We start from the raw sequence: 22,390 nt of genomic DNA, 5'->3' as shown, positions 1-22,390 counted from the left end.
CAGAAATATATCCTGTTCATCTGCGAAAGCAAGAATTCGCCTTTGTATTGACTTTTCAAACAGCTTGGATAGGGCAGAGAGTAAGCTGATGGGCCGATAGCTCTTGGAAAAGGAAGGATCTTTCCCCGGTTTCAAAACTGGGATAACTTTAGCTAACTTCCACATTGAAGGGAAGTATCCAAGCTCCCAGCACCTGTTAAAAATTTTAGCTAAGAAGACAAATGAGCGAATACTTAAATGTTTCAGCTCAATGTTGAATGTGTTGTCGAAACCGGGGGCCTTCATATTTTTGGATTTTTTTACAAAAGCCATCAGCTCATTCGCAGTGACTCTACTTTCCTCAGGAACCAAGCTGTCTGATTGGTCAACCTCAGCTACGCTATCAGCAACGGCTCTTTCATATGGACTAACAATGTTAAGTCCTAAATTGTGAGAACACACAAACTGCTGGCCTAGCGCATTTGCCTTCTCTACTGGTGTGATTAAAGGTATTCCTTCTGCTTCGTCCTGGGGTGACATCAGAGGAGGAATAGGCTTCTGTTTTTTCTTAAGCACCTTCGTTAAGGACCAGAAGGGCTTTGAATGTGGGAGAATTTCTCGAAGCTTTTGCTGGAAGTTCCTGTTGCGAAGCTCAGATATCCTTTCCTGGATTATCCTAGTTAAGTTGTTATAAGAAGTCTCCCTATCTAGGATGCCGGTTCGTTGATACTGCCTCCGGTAGGTATTCCGAAGTCGGATGAGTTTCTTGGTGACACTGTCGATTTGAAGAGAGGAACTCGGCATATGTTGTACTGGAACCGTCCTATCACGAGCGACTGTGATTGAATGCTGGAAGGAAGATGAAGGAAGATAGGGCCGCATCGATTTTCATCGGGGAATCTAGTGGCAGATCGATATTAATATGTTGGTCGGCGATTTGTTGAAATTGGACCCAATCGGTGCGATAATAGTTCCTCCGAGGTTGAATAGGCACTGTTTCTGGTGAAGATCCCAACGTCAATATTACTGGAAAGTGGTCAGAAGAGAGCTCGTAGAAGACAACCGGTTGTTTGTCTATGGCGATGTTGCTGATGAATATATCCAAAATGGAATGAACTCCCGATCTGGAAAGTCGCGTTGGTTGATCCGGAGCGAAGATGTTGTATTGTCCAGCTTCGTAATCTTCGGCAAGTACGAATCCGTTTCGATTCTGTTTTCTGTTTCCCCACAGCTCATGCCGTGCGTTCAGGTCCCCAGCAATGATGAATTTGTTCTGTCGTCGAATGAGCATAGCCAGATCTCGCTTCAATGATGCACACGTACCATCTCGAAGATTGGTTTGTTTGGGGCAGTACGCTGCAATGATGATGATGGGTTCCATCGTCGTTGTAATCTCAATTCCGATGGCTTCTATGAGTTGCAATTTAAAGGCTGACAGAAACCTGTGCTGAATGGATCGTTTAATGGCAATGACAACTCCGCCTCCTCTGGTAGTTGCCCTGTCGAGCCTGTGAATCCTGTAATTGGAAATAAAAATAGAAATTTCAGGTTTAAGATGAGTTTCAGTTAAAATAGCTATATCGGCATTCTTCTCTTGAAGAAAGTCGGACAATTCAGCAGTTTTGCTCCTGAGTGAGCAAGCATTCCAATTTACTATAACCAACTCATTATATTGCATATTCGATGATGAATTTGCCTAAGGCGTTGATTTGATCTAACCGCGTTGATTATTGCCCCATCCAGGAGGGATTTTTGAGGAAGATTCTTTTTGTGATCCAGCGGCTGAATCTTTTGGATTGCTGCGAGGAAGTGGAGGCAAATTCGTAATATCCCTCTTCGGTGGGAGCCGTGGGAAACTAACTTCATCCTTCTGTGGAACATTCATGCGCGTTGATTGTTTGCGGGACGCCTGTTGTCGAATTTTTGTGAACTCAGCACGTTTGGGACACGATTTGCTAGTAGATGGATGGTCGCCATCACAGTTCACACATTTTACAGCGATGTCATCTAGTAGGCAATCGTTGGTATTGTGTGGTTCGGCACATTTCCCGCACCGACTTTTCATGTGGCAATTCCTCGCTCCATGGCCGTAGTTCAAACAGTTCGTGCACTGTGTGACATCCCGATGTACCGGTTTATACTTTTGCCATTCGATGATTATGTGAAATAACGATTTAATCGTTTTCAGTTGACTCATGGTGATGGAGCCCTTCTCCAGATGAATCAGGTACAGTTGATTTCTAAACTTTTTGTCCGTATTATGTCGTTTCATTTTAAACACCATCATAGGCTTTAGTCCAGCCTCCGACAGTGCCTGCTTTAGTTCGGCTTCCATCATGTCGGGTAGCCCTCGAAGTACAACCTTCATAGGTTTGTTGGCGGCAATATCGTGTGTGAAGTATTCCGCTTTTGTCTGCTTCAGATAACATTCCACTCCTTTGTAGTGGTTCAAAGCCGGAACAGTTATTTTGAACCCTTCAGTACATAAACGGATTGTTGCCTGAAGTCCTTTGCTGAACAGTGTGTTGAAATCCGAGCGTAGAGTTGGTGGGGAGCCCTTCAGGTAGAAAGGCGGCATTTTTTCCTTCTTCTGCAGTTCCTCTTCGACATCAACTGGCAGATCAGCATATTGGTTTTTACTCAGCAAACGGTCGTTTACCTGTACATCACTTGGCTTCAGACGCTTAGCATCCTTTGGATCCTTCTCCGATCTATGGCGGTTTTTACCCACAGCTTGGGTAGGTAGACAACTGCGAATAAAAAATAAAACAAAATCGAAATTAGTCGTAGTAGGTTATTCGTCTATCCACATCGAGTGTTAGATGACGAATGAGAGCTGTAACCTGAGCGTTTGAGGCTTTATACTACGAAAAATATCTCTTTTTAAGGCTGTTGGTGGATGGTGAGGATCACGTCGTCCAGTTTCGTCTAACGCACTAGAAGACATAAACGATTTTCGATCAAAGTTTATCCGATTCCGTTTACTCTTATAGTAACGTTATTTCAAAACAACAACAAATTGTGATGAATTGAACACAATATCTTCGCTTCTGTTCTAAGAAGCAATACCGCGGTAAAAATGGTTCATCAATTATGCAATACTGTTTGTTGTTTGTTGTTTGTTGTTTGTTGTTTGTTGTTTGTTGTTTGTTGTTTGTTGTTTGTTGTTTGTTGTTTGTTGTTTGTTGTTTGTTGTTTGTTGTTTGTTGTTTGTTGTTTGTTGTTTGTTGTTTGTTGTTTGTTGTTTGTTGTTTGTTGTTTGTTGTTTGTTGTTTGTTGTTTGTTGTTTGTTGTTTGTTGTTTGTTGTTTGTTGTTTGTTGTTTGTTGTTTGTTGTTTGTTGTTTGTTGTTTGTTGTTTGTTGTTTGTTGTTTGTTGTTTGTTGTTTGTTGTTTGTTGTTTGTTGTTTGTTGTTTGTTGTTTGTTGTTTGTTGTTTGTTGTTTGTTGTTTGTTGTTTGTTGTTTGTTGTTTGTTGTTTGTTGTTTGTTGTTTGTTGTTTGTTGTTTGTTGTTTGTTGTTTGTTGTTTGTTGTTTGTTGTTTGTTGTTTGTTGTTTGTTGTTTGTTGTTTGTTGTTTGTTGTTTGTTGTTTGTTGTTTGTTGTTTGTTGTTTGTTGTTTGTTGTTTGTTGTTTGTTGTTTGTTGTTTGTTGTTTGTTGTTTGTTGTTTGTTGTTTGTTGTTTGTTGTTTGTTGTTTGTTGTTTGTTGTTTGTTGTTTGTTGTTTGTTGTTTGTTGTTTGTTGTTTGTTGTTTGTTGTTTGTTGTTTGTTGTTTGTTGTTTGTTGTTTGTTGTTTGTTGTTTGTTGTTTGTTGTTTGTTGTTTGTTGTTTGTTGTTTGTTGTTTGTTGTTTGTTGTTTGTTGTTTGTTGTTTGTTGTTTGTTGTTTGTTGTTTGTTGTTTGTTGTTTGTTGTTTGTTGTTTGTTGTTTGTTGTTTGTTGTTTGTTGTTTGTTGTTTGTTGTTTGTTGTTTGTTGTTTGTTGTTTGTTGTTTGTTGTTTGTTGTTTGTTGTTTGTTGTTTGTTGTTTGTTGTTTGTTGTTTGTTGTTTGTTGTTTGTTGTTTGTTGTTTGTTGTTTGTTGTTTGTTGTTTGTTGTTTGTTGTTTGTTGTTTGTTGTTTGTTGTTTGTTGTTTGTTGTTTGTTGTTTGTTGTTTGTTGTTTGTTGTTTGTTGTTTGTTGTTTGTTGTTTGTTGTTTGTTGTTTGTTGTTTGTTGTTTGTTGTTTGTTGTTTGTTGTTTGTTGTTTGTTGTTTGTTGTTTGTTGTTTGTTGTTTGTTGTTTGTTGTTTGTTGTTTGTTGTTTGTTGTTTGTTGTTTGTTGTTTGTTGTTTGTTGTTTGTTGTTTGTTGTTTGTTGTTTGTTGTTTGTTGTTTGTTGTTTGTTGTTTGTTGTTTGTTGTTTGTTGTTTGTTGTTTGTTGTTTGTTGTTTGTTGTTTGTTGTTTGTTGTTTGTTGTTTGTTGTTTGTTGTTTGTTGTTTGTTGTTTGTTGTTTGTTGTTTGTTGTTTGTTGTTTGTTGTTTGTTGTTTGTTGTTTGTTGTTTGTTGTTTGTTGTTTGTTGTTTGTTGTTTGTTGTTTGTTGTTTGTTGTTTGTTGTTTGTTGTTTGTTGTTTGTTGTTTGTTGTTTGTTGTTTGTTGTTTGTTGTTTGTTGTTTGTTGTTTGTTGTTTGTTGTTTGTTGTTTGTTGTTTGTTGTTTGTTGTTTGTTGTTTGTTGTTTGTTGTTTGTTGTTTGTTGTTTGTTGTTTGTTGTTTGTTGTTTGTTGTTTGTTGTTTGTTGTTTGTTGTTTGTTGTTTGTTGTTTGTTGTTTGTTGTTTGTTGTTTGTTGTTTGTTGTTTGTTGTTTGTTGTTTGTTGTTTGTTGTTTGTTGTTTGTTCAAAATAACCAACAAGATTAACAAAACAAATCGAAAAAAAACTTTTTTAATCCACCTAGTGGTGTAATGATGCCTTTCTCATATGACTTATATTTTCAAAAAAAAACACTAGAAGATTCTGTTGAGGTTTTTTTTCAATTTCGAATAAAATACGAAACTTTGTTTGGGTATGAACTAACATATATTCTGGAACCGGGAATTTGGAACCAGTATAGCCGCATTGTATTGCTTTCATAAATAAATATTCATTGAAAATAGTGAAGTAGGACCATTATACCCTCATTTATAAAATTAAATTATCTTCGGTATGTGATGATTTATGATTTATTATTATTATTATTATTATTATTATTATTTTTATTTTTTGATTCCATCTGACTGAAGTCTACATGAAATATTACCTAATATTATATCGATGAACTATTTTTAATCCGTGTTATGAATCGGCAAGATGGTTCTCCGAATTCGAAAAACTCTTCGACAGATGTAAAAGTGCGGATCATTGATGTAAACGGTTCGTAAAGTCCAAAGCTAGTACGATGGAAGCGAGGTACAAGTAAGGATCCATGACGCAGAGATCTGGATGGCACTCGGATGCATAACGATGACAATAGATTAAGGCAGTCGACTTCTCCATTCAAAAGCTTTGCAACAAATCCAGCCTGTTGGATACAACGACGTCGTTGAAGAGTTTCCATATTTAGCAGCTTGCAGCGAGAATCATACGGTGGAAGATTTATCGGGTCACGCCAAGGAAGGTATCGCAATGCATATCTGATGAACTTTCGTTGCACGTTTTCGATCCTTAGGCTCCAGGTCAATTGATAAGGATGCCAAACAATTGAAGCATTCTCCAGTATTGGCCGAACGAGAGAGCAGTAGAGAGCTTTTAAACAGTACGGATCAGAAAAATGTTTTGATATCTTCGTGATAAACCCTAATTGTCGATTAGCTTTTGCAATTACTGCCGATCGATATACCTACCTACCGATAAAATTTTCGTTTTTGAATCAATATGGAATAACCCAAAAATAGCAACTCCAGAGAGACGTAATGTTATGCTGATATATCGCTTGGTTGACTGGTGAAACGTTCAAGCTTTATTACAAATATAGCTCAGCTCAGAAAGTTATTGTGGTAATACTAATCAGTAGCAAGATCTATTACACCTTACTTTGATTAGAATCTAGCGAAAACAGATTACAATCTGTCTGAATGATTGCATAAATCTCCATCTGAAACTGCAAGACTGTTGTGGCGTTGATTACATTCCACACACACACTCTTACACATCCACACGCTGGCACGAAGCCATTTACGTAAACGGTATCCTCATGGATGTGCCCCAACCAGAACAATTTATTTCTATTCTTCATTCTGCCCGCGTTTGCACGCCTCGATACATATTCTGAACCGGTCTATCTCTTTCTCTCATCCGACACAGCACCATCAATCCCATACTGTACAACGTGATGTCTCACCGGTACCGAGTGGCATTCCGAGAAACGCTCTGCGGCCGCCGACGAGGCTTAGGGCCTAGTTTCATCCGGGACCAGTCAAGCTTTCGCGAAACAACGCTGGATGTCGGAGGTGGAAGTGAAAATTCCAAACTGGTAAGTTTCGTGCTGTTCTCTGTATGTTTCCTAGTTCCGGTGACAGTCGTATCGTCTGCCGATACCGGAACCCCCAGTGTCAATTTATGAGACTTATCGATGACGCTCGTCTCAAATAAAGATCAGCTGGGGAGGGACCGACTTCGCTAATTAATGTTTTGCGATAACTGAGGTGATTGATGTATGGGTGAAACGTGGATATTATTTATATCATTTATCGTACATGTTTTTTTTGTGATGAGGTTTTCCTTGGGGTAAGTCGATGTTGTACTTTGTGTTGAAAATGGTTGTAATTGGAGCAGTAATGTAATCTCTGCGCGTATCACCGGGGATCGTCGACTCGAAGTTTGTTAAACGCGCCTATAATCGAAGACCGACTGAATCACCGTCCTTCTTTAATTTTATTTTTTCTATAGAATTGGAAATTTTTTCTCTATTGAGCCGTTAGTGAAATCCCTCTTGTCGACTTTCCAGACTTATTTGCTACATAATACTTTAACATGAAATTAATTTCATCAACAATGAGCGTTGTTCAAAAGCACATTGCATGCTTTAAATACCAGATTCAAATTCCCGAAAACGGAACCGTTTGATGATTGCTCGGAACTCAATAGACATCAGAAGCAATTCCCAGGCTGCTATCATATCTAATGCGGCATCGCTCTAAGCATTTTGCTGAGAATTCATTTACACGCACTTGTGAGCACCGCAATTCGATATCTCTCGCAATACCGCACGACGAATGTGAAACGTCAGTATTTCAAGTAAAACACGGACGGAAAGAGCGAACAGCATGCTCAGCAACTTTCTATGGTAAGATTGCCAAAGTTAGTACAATAGGTAGATGTTTGGTTCAATCCGGGTTTGCCAATTTCACTTGATCCGGATGCCTCATTCCGCACATTCCTCCGGTTGAAAGTATTTTCCAAAGAGAACTTGAATTTGATTCCCGCATCTTTCGGCTTTGATATAGGTAATATCTCAGTAGCAACAAGCATTGCCAGGGAACTTTTTCGTATCTGGGATGTTAGAATTGGGTTGCAAAGTGTGAAAATCGTTTTATTTGATCCCAAATGTCAGTTGAGAAATGTGCGGCATTTGATGTGGTAAAGAAACGTCAGTATTTCATCCCACTTGCATAGATAATTTACCAACATTTGACCTTAATGCGAAGGGCGTCATTTTTAAAATGTGTAAGCAGCATCTAAATTAATTTACTAATATTTCAAAACTTCAAGCTCTTCATAAAAAAACTACAAGGATCAGCCCCTGGGGTTGTTCGAGCCATTGATGTTGAACAAGGCAACCAAAATTTGATATTTTCGATCGATCGATCGATATTTTCAATTAATCGTCACACTTCTGAATCCGCAAATGCACGAGAGTCTGCTTAGATTGATTTTTATTAGGAACCAACACCGAACACGCGAACCCAGAATATAGACTCTGAGGCTATTCGCAACGCGGTGATGGATATCTGTTCTAAAATGACATACTGTTGTATAATTTAAAACTGTCGAAAATAAAACTCGAGCTTGACGATCTCAACGGAAAGATTTAAAATTTGTTCTATATATTTCTGTAAATGTATTGGTGTTGTGTCTATTCACTTCACTGTTTCAAATCAGAAACAAACCAACTAAATTAATGAATTTCGAAAACGATATGAATATTTTTACAGATCATAGTGAGCTGGACTGCTTCTAAATGAAACTGTATTATTCAGTGCAAAACATGTAACGCTTATACTGATAATGTCTGAAATGTCATTCGACGCTTTGACATCTCGTCTCTTAGATTTCGTAACAGACGCTCATGCAAAAAAAATTAAAACAGTGTTCTATTCGTGTTTCAAATATTCATTAATTTAAAACAATTTCGTCGAGCAGTTTTAAATCTGTTTTAAATGTGTACTCGAAAAATAGAACTAAATCTCAGCGTCGTGATTGACATGTTTCAGTTGTAGATCTAAAGTAGATCAGTTCATATGAAATAAAACAGCGTTGCGAACAACCTAATAGTCGTGATTTGTATTTGTTTTGTAGCCGACGAAATTACATCAATAGCCCAAATGTATACAATTATATATTTGTACATGCTTGCGATACGGATATCGATATTTAAGCTTCTCTTCTCCAAGCTTGTGTTCAAGTTTTGTACGCAAGCAGTTATTTTTATAGCGTTTCTCTACCATTACTATCCTTCTGCGATTTTGGTTGAAGCGATAAACTTTATCTTATCATCAATCGAGTTCATCTTATATAAATTAGAAATTAATCTTATGCACTCAAAATTTGCCCTGGGGTAGTTGTCATTTTCTCAGGCGAAACGACATAACATGGAATTTCATCCGATCTTGCATGACACAAGATCAGAGCATACCAGTTAAAGCTTCAAATCGTTTTATGGCACTTTTTGTCTTGCTGTCTAGCAACAACCTACATCTAGCATGCTACGCGTAGGACTGAAACATTAGCTATATTTTTGCTTGTATTTATAGATTCGCGTGCTTCTAACAGCTTCGCTTTTTATTCGATTGACCAATCAGGCAGGGAAATCCGGTATACCGAAGATTATTGGCAGACAAAATAGGACACTACTAGCTATTAATCAACATTTCAATGATATACAATTAAAAATACACGGCTATGAACATTCAAATCAATACATAGAAATAATTCCAATCAAATGGTGACATAAAAATTGATACAAAATTGACTGTGCTGTAATTATTCAAAACCTGACCGCATTTCTACGTGTATTTTTCTTGAGTTTCTAGTTTGCACCCGTATAAATAACACTTAAAAGGAGCGTCGTAATGCACTTACATTCACACTACAAAGCATTCAAAGATAAGTCATATCATTAACTTCACAATTGTTTTAGCTGAAACTCACATCGATACAGACGCAAAATTTATGTTTACATGTTAGTAAATGTAATTTTGTGTCATCACCGAAGAAATTACGGCATACTTGAGTTTACGTCAAGCGTAAATTTCATTTTTTCTAAGAGTGTAGAAAACCAAAATGTGTTCCACATTAAAATTGCCAGCAAAACGCCAGAACATGATTCTACCAATCCACAGTGGTCCGGATCCACAATTTAGGGGGACAAAAACATTTGTGACTTAGCCTTATACTTTAGAGCTATGATGTCTTCAGAACAAATGATCTGTGAAAGATAAGCCATAATTTGAAGTATATGGTATTAGGGTGGTTCTTATTCTTAGGGTGATCCAAAAATTCTTTTCCGTATGTGTTCAGATAGAGGACTGCACCCTTCGGCAAAACTGTAGGAAAACTTATATCAAGCAACTTTGCTGAAAACACTATTGTAGTGTCTCTAACGGTTTTAGTGTTACAGCTATTTTAATAGAGCAACTTAGGGTGTTCCTAAAAAAATCAGATTTTTTGCCCAAGCTTTCTTATTTTTCACTTCTCGTTTTTGGTGTCTTTGAATATCTTTTAGTTTGTTGAAACTAGTTTTTTGATGACTAGTGCATTCAGATAGCGCTTTCTGAACCGAAGTTATGAGCAAAACTAGTTCAAAAACAGATCATTTTTAAACTGCTATATCTAACATTGGAGCAAATGAAACATAAAATCTGTTTGTTTCATTTGATAGAAAATACTTTCGAACATGTTTATAAAAAAATGGCGGAGGAGATTTTTTTTAAATTTTTTAAATTGTGTTCAAACATTGGGTTTTTTCATTGAAATATGCTCTTTCATGTAAGACATTCATTAGCTATATATATTAAAATAAGGTATTGCTGTCTTCTAGCGTGTGAAAACTAATTCAGCTGCATAATCGGGAAGATGGGGTACACTCACTTTGGTTGTTACTCTATTCGATAATGCTGTTACAGGATCAGACGTTAAAAGAAATCGTTTGAATACATGCTCTAGATTCACTAAACAATTGAATTCCTGCGGATGGAACTGCCTATACCTGCGATTTGATTTATTTCGACTCTCTTGCGCTTCCTTACTGTACATTATTTGCTATCTGTTTGGTTCCCTTGCGATTGATTGTTGAGCAAGAAGGCTGGAGAATCTGGAACAACAATTATCCTTCATCTGTTTCTCTTTGCGCCCGAAATAATCATCTTTCAAAAGGAAAACTCGGAACTAATAAAGCGGGAAGTGGACAAAGTAAATGCAGAAATTGCAGAGCTTTCTCCCACAGTACTTGGGAAAGTATTTGTATCAATGAAACTAGTGTTCTGCCTGAACGATACGAAAGTGTTAAACGACATAACAGGCACAGATTCCCAAGCTTGGTACATATGCAAGCGGTCAGGAAAAGCTCTGATTTTTTCTGAAACAAATGAGAAGGATCCACACATATATCAATTTGGAATTTCGCCTCTTCACGCAATGATTCGATCTATGGATCTATGGATCTATGTCTTACATGAAAGAGCATTTTTCAATGAAAAAACTCAATGTTTGAACGCAATTTAAAAAATCTAATAAAATATCTCCTCCGCCATTTTTTTATGAACAAGGTCGAAAGTATTTTCAATGAAATGGAAGAAATAGATTTTTTTCATTTGCTCCAATGTTAGACATAGCAGTTTAAAAATGATCTGTTTTTGAACTAGTTTTGATCATAACTTCGGTTCAGAAAACGCTATCTGAATGCGCTAGTCATCATTCAATAATTGAATTGATTGCTGATCGTTCGGTGATAAAAATTTAGTTCAACTGTCAAACAACTACCGAGCAGTTTTGTATACCAAATGAAACCATCTACCGAATGGTTTGGTATTTTTTTTGTTTGTGTTTCGTTTTGTTAGAATTCTGGATTTAAATGGATTCTGTAATCTCAAAAAAACATATTTTCAACTTACGATTTGGTTCTTCGGATTTGGATATTTTTTACAGAAACGATTGAATTTAGAACCAGTACAGATTTATTGCCCTACATATTCACGAAAAAAAATAAAAAATAATTTTATCAGTTACAGCTGGTAAAAATTTATATAAAATGGGACTTCATGTCCCAGTTGACTGGAATTATAAACGCCTGCCATAATACTACACGTCAAGTCCACCAGAAACTAACCTCTAACGATAGGTGTGAAAATAGTGATGTGAAATTATTTTCTGCCTATAAGTAAAAAAACTGTGATTTTACATCTTTTGCGATGCGATAAACGGATGTCACAGTTCAAGCAAATTCCCTTGCAAGAAAATGTTATATTGTGTGTTTGGAATATTCCAAGATGTGTATTCATTAAAATGAAAAAAAAGGACCGCTTGGCTGGTAGGGGAAAGTGTTATAAAGCGCCCCAGCTAACCAAAACGCCCCCCTTCCTTTTTTAAGTGTTCATGCCATTTCTACACAAAAGTTTTATCACTAACACTATCCTTACGTAAGATCTTTCTGCTATGCCAGTTTGGCAGTTGTCGTTTGCAGGAAAATATGAAAAAAACTGAAAATATCATTAAGCAGCTTTTCGATGTAAGGTTTTGCTTCGACTAAACAAGCATTTTAACCGTGTAAAACGTCTAATGGTCGGCTGCTACTTAGTAATAAACTTTTAACAGTGCTAATGTCCCTATTTACAGTATAAAAATCTTGAGAAACAAAGCCATTACTTTGATATACGAATTTTCTTATAACAGTCACTCTACGGACATTATGCCCCACCTTCGATTCAACTGTATGCTTTGAGTTAAAATGTTGTTTTGAAGATTTATAACGGTTATTAAAACAAAAAGTAGCGTTGAGAGGATAAAAGATGTTGGTTTTCAATTGTAATTAATTGATTATGCAATTGATTCCTGATGCAAAGAATATCTTCTTTATCTGCTTTTCTTCTATGCCGACATTTAAAAGGGCATATTGCATCATTGTTGTGGGGCATACCACTGAATTGTTATAAGACATATTATACTGTTGCTGGGGCATTATGCGAAAAAACTGAGAATGTGGTCGTTCTGGAAAATGTGTTTGTATCAATCAATTTTCATCACTTCTACCAAAATCATTGAAAATTAACTTCCTCAGACGTATTGCGAAGAAATACATAGATTCTCGAAAAAAATATATCAGTACATTTAGAATTATTTCAATGTTTTCTCAAGGAGGACATATTATAACACTTTACCCTAAATGGTACATAGGGTAAAGTGTTATAATATGCCACCCTTATAATACATATGCCTCACAACAAATCAGTGGTATGCCCCATAACCAACGATGTCAGATCTACTCCGTCTCGAACATTTTCTACGGATCTATGGATCCGTAGACAGAATCTACGGAAATTGGATTTTTTCTAGGGAAAAAAGAACTACGGAGACTAGTTTTGTCTGACGAGCAAAAAAAAGCTTTTCACCGCGAGAGCTTCCGAGAAAAATACCAATCTACGGAAATGACACTACCTGTATCTGGCCTCGCTGCCCATTACAAGAGACATTACGCCCCACAACAATAATGGAATATGAAATGTCGATATAGAAGAAAATTAGATTACAATTGGAAATCAACATTTTTTATCCTTTCAACGCTACATTGTTTTAATAATCGTTGCACTGTTGAATCGAAGGTTTGCATAATGACCGTAGAGTGACTGTTATGAGATATTCCGTATATCAAATAAATGGCTTTGTTTCTCTGGATTTTCCTACTAAAAATAGAAACATTAGATCTGCTAAAAGTTAATTACTAAGACGCAACCGATCATTAGACGTTTGCATGACCTTCCCCCGTACACCAGCGATCAATTCGTTCTAGAAAATATGCCGCACTCCGGTGAAGTTCTTTCAATTACGTAAGTCAATTCCTTCATTTGTGGTCAAGGTGGAATACATCCGTGTAAAACGCTGAGAACCTATGGAAATCAACTGATTATACACTGGGGTCTCTTTTTATGCGGCTTTTTCTACGCGGATTTCCGAAGTTACGCGGTTTTTTGCGCGAATTTCCGAAGTTACGCGGTTGTTTTTTGCGCGGTTTTTTTACGCGGTACGTATCCCCAGCGTAAAAAGAGACCTCAGTGTATATCAGTTTTGTGAACACACTACGGCAAACCTTGCACTGAAACTGCGAAAAGGACATCTTCAACCGAAGACAAGGTCAACCGTTTAACTCATGTACAGGGCCGGTGAAAGAGGTGGGTACGGTGGGTAGTACTACCCACCCGAAAATTCCAAAGGTGGGTAATTACCCTCCTGAAATTTCTAACGAAAAATAATAGTAATAACACATGGATCAAAAAGTCCCGAGAATAAAGCAGAGATGGCGCTCGTAGTAAACCAGTAACCACGTCTTTCTAGAGTACTAACCTTTGCTTGAAACGAGTCAAAATTTTAAGTCGATCCGACCAGAAACAGCTGAGTTATCGAGGTTGGAGTAAAGTCGTTTTGTAGTTTGTTTAAAAAATGGAAAAAAACCGAGTTTCGTGTTTTGATAAAACATTGTTTTCAAATGGGTAAAAACACCGTGCAAGCGAAACAATGGATTGAAAAATGTTATCCGGACTCTTGTCCATCAAAAGCAACGATTTGTCGGTGGTTCGCCGAGTTTAAACGTGGTCGTACCGACACAAATGACGCGGAACGCTCGGGTAGACCAGTGGAAGCCGTTACACCGGAAAATGTGAGTGAAGTGACAAAAATTATAATGAAAGATCGTAAAGTGAAGCTCCGTGAGATTGCTGAGATGACACAGATATCATATGGAAGTGTATTTACTATCCTTCATGAAAAATTGAGCATGAAAAAGGTTTTTTCCAAGTGGGTGCCGCGATTGCTGCAATGCACCCTGCCACAAGCCGATGAAAACAATGGCGAAATTGAACGAATTGGGCTTTGATCTGCTTCCCCACCCCCCCATACTCGCAGAATTTAGCCCCCAGTGACTACTGGCTCTTTGCTGATCTTTAAAAAAATGCTCCAGGGAAAAAGATTTGGCTCAAATGAGGAGGTCATCGCTGAAACTGAAGCTTATTTTGAAGCGAAAGATAAATTTTTTTATAAACATGGTATTGAAAAATTGGAAAAACGTTGGAACCATTGTATCACCCTAAAAGGCGATTATGTTGATGAATAAAAAAAACTTTCCAAAAAAAATGTTGTTTCCATTGTTAGTCTCGGGATTTATTGATCCATGTGTTATTAATATCATTTATAACAATAAAAATAGTTTTATTGTAACAGAAAATAATAAATAACATCAGAATTATAAAATGCTAGTACTCAAGGTAGAGCAAGGATTTGAAGATATACAACAAAGAGGTGAGGTGTGACAGGTCATTTGAGCAAGCAAAAATCTTTTAGTGACTTAACTTTTACCTTCAACCAAAGGGGTTGAGTTTAGGCATCTCATTTATGCAAATCACTCGAGTCTCTGGTATGTCGGAAAGTACCGAAAAAGGTTTTTTACCATTTACTATACGAACCGGTAAAAGAAAAGTTACCATAAGTTGTCAGTTTCTACTTGCGACAGCATTCTTATACACATTGAGTTCTTCACTGTATGGACATTTTTCTCAATCTCTATACAGCTAGTTGAACATCAGAATGAAAGGTTTGTTCGAACCATTGCTTATGCCCCCAGAGTCACAGCGTGCTGGCTGTTTAGCCTAGGTTGTAAGCGGTATTCAGTAGCGCTGCACTCACCACTACCTGATGGAAACCCATCATGCTATTTTTACTTTTTCACTATTAGAGATAGTGAGTAATTAATTGTGTACGAGAATGCAGCCGCAAGTGAAAAGTAATAACTTCTGATAACTATTCTTTTGTCGGTTCGGATAGTAAGTGGTAAAAGACCTTTATCGGTACTTTCCGGCATACCAGAGACTCGAGTGATTAGCATTGATGAGATGCTTAAGTTCAACTCCTCTTGCGAAAGTTAAGTTAGTAAAAGATTTCAGTTTGCTAAAATCAACCTTGTCACATCTCGTCTTTCCATTCTTCACATAAAAGAAATCACTCAAAATCTTTTGACTATGATTGCGTCTTTGTTTTCTATACCGAGGTACAAATTCAAAATATAGAAGTAAAACCATATAGACAGTGGTTAGGGTTTTGAACATCTACAACTCAACCACGAACAATGTCTAATTGATATGACGGTTTCGTATACATAAGTTCACGGTTTCCATATGATTTCTGCTCTTCAATGAGTGCGTTCGCAATCTGTGCGGTTCGATACTGCCGTAGAGAAGGTTACTTCCATATCGTCCAAAAAGTTCAGGAATTAACTAGTAAAACAACATTTCTTAAGCAAAATTTCTTTATTTATTTTCTAAATTTTTTATATCATACTTATAGAATGATTTGTCCATGGCCTTAAAATGAGCTTCAGTTGCGGCGATGACTCTCTCAGATCATCAAATGACAAGTAGTCGCTGGTTATTGGTTATTGAGAATATGGTGAGTGAAGAAACAGATTGGTGCATAATACGTTAAATTTGGCCATTATTCTCATTCACTTGTGGCACGGTGCATTGTCATGGTTAAAGATGATTTTTTCTGCTTCATATGAGGCCGTTTTTTACGATTCCATACTCCATTAATAACTCCTAACGCATTAATAACTAAAAACTTTTGATGGTACTTCCTTTTAAAGATAGTCGACGTTAATTATACCTCGAGCATCTAAAAACTGACGCCATACCTGTTGCGTTTTCCCCGTCTAAATGTTGAAACAACTCCGGAGAAAAAAGATAGATCCATTTTTCGTCTACTGTTTCATACCAACACAAGAAATCCTTTTTATTGCGACTAAACAGTGCCGACCAGCTCTCTGGATTGTTGATGCGTTGTTGCTTTTGATAGATTGTGAGCGAACGAGGCCCCTATTTGGAAAAGATTTTTTTCATGCCCAGATTTTCGCATACGATCATAAAAGCACTTCCAGTTCAGTCGGACTTTGATTTTGTGTTCATCCATAACGATTATCAAAACTTGCTCACATTTTTGCCGGATGGCTACTTAATTTGGTCACGTTAAATTCAGAATACCACAAATCTTTGTTTTTAATCTGAGTGCGGGTAACAACTATTAAACCATTGCTGGACTTGCCCGGTTTTTCCTTTTAGGAAGCAATGTTTTATCAATAAACGGAATTCGTTATTTTTAAGTTTTCGTAAATCAAAAAGTAACGTCACTTATATGTCGGTAAGTTTAGTGTTTGTGGTGCGATTGACGTGAAAATTTGACACTTGTCTTCTGAACAATGATGATAGTTTGACATCACAAACGTCATTTCAGTCGGTCCCGGGACTTTTTATCACAATGTGCTATGCACATAACCGGCTGGATTTGTTTTGTGCACCGTTCGATTAGCCCGGGTTTGCGGTTCAATGCATACGGCGCTGGTCTTATAAGCCAGTTGTCATATGTTCGAGTCCCGGCGTGGAATGATTCATAGTGTCAGTAGGAATAGGGCTAGTCCTACCTAGCCATAAAATGATTCTGTATGCTAAGAATCAGCTGCGAAGTCTGTCTGCGAAGGCCAAATTCCAGACATTGCGTTCGATTCATGCGAGACATCTTTCACCATCAACCCCAACCAACTACACGATCAGGCTAACCAAAATTTTCAAAGAAATAATTTCGAAAATTTGCAAACACAAATAAGTTTATACGGAACCTAAAAGACTGCTGACTTAAAATTCCAAACAAATATTAGCAGAAATTTTGTAGTTTGATATTGTATTTAACCCTTAAATGCGCAATTTTGTTTTACAACAAAATATCGAAAACGCTTTAAGCTTCGAATTTACGCGTCTCATGCAAAGTTATATCGAAACAAAATATTATTTAAAAATCGACTAAATAATTCTTCAAAATAGTGGGTCGTTCTCCCCGGTACGAATAATTACCCACCTGGGCTTAATATGTTTCACCGGCTCTGCTCATGTATCACCATCAAACCAACCAGCAACTGCAATCAATGTACAACAAGGCACATCTACAGCAACTAGTAACGAGCCCAACGCAGCGAGTTACAGTAGAAATGGAAAGAATAGTAGAAATGGATTTTTCTTAATAATTGTATGAAATAAATATCACTAAAGCTAAGGTTAAGAAAAAGGGGTGTTTTATTAATGTTCATTTTAATTCAGCATACAATAGAGAAAATCAAACCCCATAAGAAAACAACACGACTAAAGACATTTATATCTAGCGCTCCTCAACGCCTCTACCTAAAAACAAGCAGATTTTTGTTAGAATATATGAAAAGTTTATAGTTTCTGATTTCACTTATCTTTTCACGAAATATAAGAATATCTTTCTTTGATCCAATTTATATACTTTTCAGCTCCACAAGTAATGGCTACGTGGTGCTTTGTAAAACCGACAAGAGACATTAAACGACAAGTGTTTCACCGAGTTTTAGTAAAAGCTCGAAATCTTAGTAAACGGATTTGCGGATTTCGGTATATTTGTTGTTTACTGGCAAGTTCATCATAATATTATGCCAAACTTCGGCAAAAGTATGCGCTTCACTGAGATATCAGCATATTACTTTAACGAATTTCGGAAAAGAGCATGTGGATTACTGAACTATCAGTAAAATGTCGTGTTGCCAATCTAATTCGGCATTTCATTATGCCGAGCTCGAGAATCTGTTTTAAGTGTATAGTTTAAGACCATGAATGAGAGTATATTTTTTTCCTTTTTTATCTTTTGTTTTACTATATATACTATATTTTTATGTTCTGTTTTACCATAACTATAAAAGCTAAGCAGAAATTAATTATCGCTCTACAGTTTGTGTAAACAAATAAGTGGAATATATTTTCCTTTCACGTATAGAAAGGCTGTGTTCCGAAAACTAACTTTCAAATCGAGACTCGGACGGCTAAGTGTCATATACCACTCGAGTTCATTGTGATCGCAAAATGTGTGTATGTGTACACCCAAACCTCCGTTTACGAAGAGTAGATTCCGGAAAACGATGTTTGGGGTCGTTCCAAAATCTAAGATGGCGACTTTCGGTTTATTGGTATTCTTTGAAAACCCTTACAATAAGATTATTTTCGGAACGGATAGGATATCAGAAAACGATGTTTGAGCTCATTTTAAAATTCAAGATGGTACCTTCCGGTTTATCGATATTTCTTGAAAACCATTGTAAGAGTTTTCAAAGAATATCAATAAAGGGAAAGTTGCCATCTTAGATTTCGAAACGACCTCAAACATAGCTTTCCACAATCTGGTCTGGGTTTTCAAGGAATACCGATAGACCAGAAGTCGTTATCTTGCATTTTGGATCGATCTCAAACATCGTTTTCGGCACCTACACATCAAAACCAAAGTACTCATATTGTAAGGGCTTTCAAAGAATATCAAGTGCCGGAAGTCGCTATTTTGGATTTTGATGCGACACCAAACATAGGTTTTCGACACCTACTCATCAAACCCATTACGAAAATATCCATATGATTAGGTTTTGAAACATTCACTGCACAAACTTTTTCTACGAAGTAAATGCCAAAATAAAGTAAACTTTTTTTACGAACTAACTTGATCTACGAACTCGATAGACACTCGATTATCTGAGAAATGACTAAACCGATTTTTTAAACTTAGATTCATGGTATTATAAATCCAAAGATCACCATTGAAATTTAACAGGATCTGATATTTGGCTCAGGAGTTCGCCAGTAATATGAGCAAAATACTGTAAAAATGTGCACACAATTTTCTAAATTCAAATAATAGTCCCTCAGATCTCATAGAACTGTATTAAATGTTATCCGAATTCCACTCCAAAGTTACAAGGTTAGTTGAGTGTCGGAATTTCGATTTATGCAGCGTTTTTTTTTCACGTGATGATGTGGAAATCAGCAAATTTCTTTAAACCTATCAGACAATTCTCCTAATTAGCGAATTTAGCCAGTTAATGACCAACAGTCAACATTTTTAAAGCACTACAGATTTGCGTCACGAATCAATAACGGAGCGGTTTTTCGTCTCGACAGTCTATTTTCCGTCACAATGACTGTATATTATCATGATTATATGTCTCTCGAAGCAATATGATGTTTCGTCGTTAAATAAGACAAAACCGTGCTCCGATTTTACTTTGCTGGACGAAATTAATGACACACCATATTGCTAGTTTTCTATTAAGCTTCATAATTACAGAGGATAGAATTTCGCTGTGCTACCATTTGTACGAGAAGACTCACAAAGCACGCTTGCACCATGAAACTCACAAAATTAGTAAATCGAATAAAACTAACTCCATCCTTCTCTATCTCCTCCGGCAGCTTCGAGCCCGTTCGATGATGCAGTCCAAACTGGCCCGCCACAAGAGCACCCTGCATGCAAACAACAGCATTCGCTACAATAGCAACTGCATTCGGAGAAATTCACTGCAGGTAGGTCCGTTAACCGCAAAACTGTTACACCGCAACAGTCTATTCGGAAATAAGGGAAGGTATTTTGATTACATTCCTCCGGGCGGTAACTAGGGTAAAGTGTTATAATATGCCCCCCTTAAGAAATCATTGAGATATTTCCAAGTGTATTGATATATTTTCTTCGAGAATGTAAGTATTTCATTGCAATACGGATGAGGAACATAATTTTTAATGACCCCAATAGAAAAGATGAGAATTGATTGATATAAACACATTTTCCAAAACGGCCACATTATTAGTTTTTTTCGCTCGCCTCAGACATAATGCCCCAGCAGCCGTAAAATATGTCTCACAACAAATCGGTGGCATGACACACGACAAAAGACATTTTATCCCACAACAATGATGCATTATGCTTCTTGAAATGTCCATAAAGTTACTGTTTTGAGATAATCAGTATGTCAAAGAAATTGCGGATAAAACATCTATTTAGTCGAAGCAAAACCTTACATCGAAAAGCTGCCAAATGAAATTTTTAGTTTTTTCATACTTTCCTGCAAACGACAACCACCAAACTTGCATAGCAGAAAGATCCTACGAAAAGATAGTGTTAGTGATAAAACTTTGGTTCAGAATAGTCTTCAATGCTTAAGAAAGGAAAGGGGGCATTTTGGCTAGCAGGGGCGCTTTATAAGACTTTCCCCTACTAATGCCCGGGAGAGATCCATCGGATGACATGCTTTCGGTTGTAAGTTTCCGTATGTAGAGAACTAGCATGGCGAAAACTGCCCAAGTAATCACGACGAATTATAATCCAACATTATTGCAGCTTGAAAAATTCTTTTAAGGAAATCGATTGAGTGCAATGGTGCTTTTATAGTGCTATTATAAAACTGAAATGGGTGATTATTCATACAAAAAAAATTATGAATTTTACAGGTGACCTAATTCTACAAACGATACAATTCATAACTACTTAACTTCTCAAATGACGCAATATTCCATTCGTACAGAAATATACTGGTTCCGAGTGTAATTTGCACTCGGTTAGCAAGTGACACTGTATGAATTTATATGCACGATTTACCAGCCAAGCAGATATGTGCTTCTGTGGCTCAGTCGACTAACTTGTGTGCTTCGTGATCTAATGTTTTTCGGTTCAAGTCACGTTGTTGCTGTTGATCTTTTGATTTTTATTCCATTCGTTTTGAAGGCATGTAAATTTCAAATTACACAATTTTACATGTTTTACCTTTTTTTATATATATAAAAAATAGGTATAGAATTCGCTCAAACTTTCGAAAAATTTTCCGAGGCCCGGAGGGCCGAATGTCATATACCAATCGATTCAGCTCGACGAACTGAGCAAATTTCTGTGTGTGTGTGTGTGTGTGTGTGTGTGTGTGTGTGTGTGTGTGTGTGTATGTGTGTGTGTCTGTATGTGTGTTGTCAACTAAGAGGTCGAGATCTCAGAGATGGCTGGACCGATTTTGATCAAACTAGTCTCAAATGAAAGGTCTCCCCTTCACCCAGAACGGTATTGAATGGTTTTGAGATCGGATGTTTACTTTTTGAGTTATACGAAGTTTTATGTCAAAATTTTCAGTTTTTTGACAGTATCTGTCACATTTGACCTTGAAAACAGAATATGTTATTTTGATATTGATTTAAACTATTTACAGCAATTAATGCTGGAAGAACATGACTTCCATATACCATACGACTCAGTTCGTCGAGATCAGCAAATGCGTGTGTGACAAATAATTTCACTCAATTTTCTCGGAGATGGTTAAACCGTTTTCTACAAACTCAGATTCATATGAAAAGTCGTATACTCCCAAACAAGGTTCCTGAATTACGTTTGGATCCGACTTCTGATTGCGGAACCACAGGATGATATGTGAAACGAAATTAAAATAATGCAATTCATTTTTCTCGTAGATGGCTGAACCGATCTAAGATTCAAATGAAATCTAAGAATCATCTATGATTCAAATGAGAGGTCTTAAAATCCTATAAAACCTCTTAGTTTTTAGTCAGACCCGACTTCTGGTTTAGAAAATGCAGGGTGATTAGTATAAAAATGTCCATTTCACATAAATTAATCAGGTTTATCAGGTTTGCAGATTTGGATAGTCGATTACCAAATAAATTTATTTCAGTTTGAGCGGTATTCGTTTTTGGATTCGGAATGTACCCCCAAATTTTAATTCGCACTACAATTTCTCAAAGATGTAAACACACTGCTCAGGTGAATTTAACTGATTTCGGCTACACCGATTTTAGAATTCCGGTTCCAGTATCGAATCGATTCTCAAAGCTCAATCATTTTCTCAAAAAAGACCAAATCGAACTTCAAAAACAAATATTACAGGACTTAAGGTCCCATACAAAATTGGTGAATTTTATCCGATTCTGGAATTACAGATGATGAGTTTTTAAATTTCATGTAAATTGTTTGGCGTAATAATTTATGGCCATTCGAATCATTTTGGGCTATGCTAATTCCTGAATACCGGCTCTGGAAGTACCATAAATAATGACGAAAAACTCTAAAGTGGAACTTACTTCGACATCTCATGGAATGTTCAA

The 22,390-nt window shown here is 36.8% G+C and overlaps 1 protein-coding gene across 7 annotated transcripts in view; it reads left to right on the top strand.

Annotated features, from left to right (window-relative positions):
• Positions 1-22,390, top strand: part of LOC131432679 (neuropeptides capa receptor) — a 348,242-nt gene that overhangs the window by 318,639 nt on the left and 7,213 nt on the right. For all 7 annotated transcript variants that reach the window (XM_058599103.1, XM_058599105.1, XM_058599104.1 and 4 more), the window contains exons 9-10: positions 6,291-6,459; positions 19,706-19,816. In XM_058599103.1, the coding sequence (XP_058455086.1) occupies positions 6,291-6,459; positions 19,706-19,816 (280 nt within the window). The remainder of the gene's footprint in view (positions 1-6,290; positions 6,460-19,705; positions 19,817-22,390) is intronic.

This window comes from Malaya genurostris, chromosome 2 (genome assembly GCF_030247185.1).
Source record: "Malaya genurostris strain Urasoe2022 chromosome 2, Malgen_1.1, whole genome shotgun sequence".
Lineage (NCBI taxonomy): Eukaryota > Metazoa > Arthropoda > Insecta > Diptera > Culicidae > Malaya > Malaya genurostris.
Note: the sequence above shows the minus strand (reverse complement) of the source record. Positions and strands in the feature narration are given on the sequence as shown.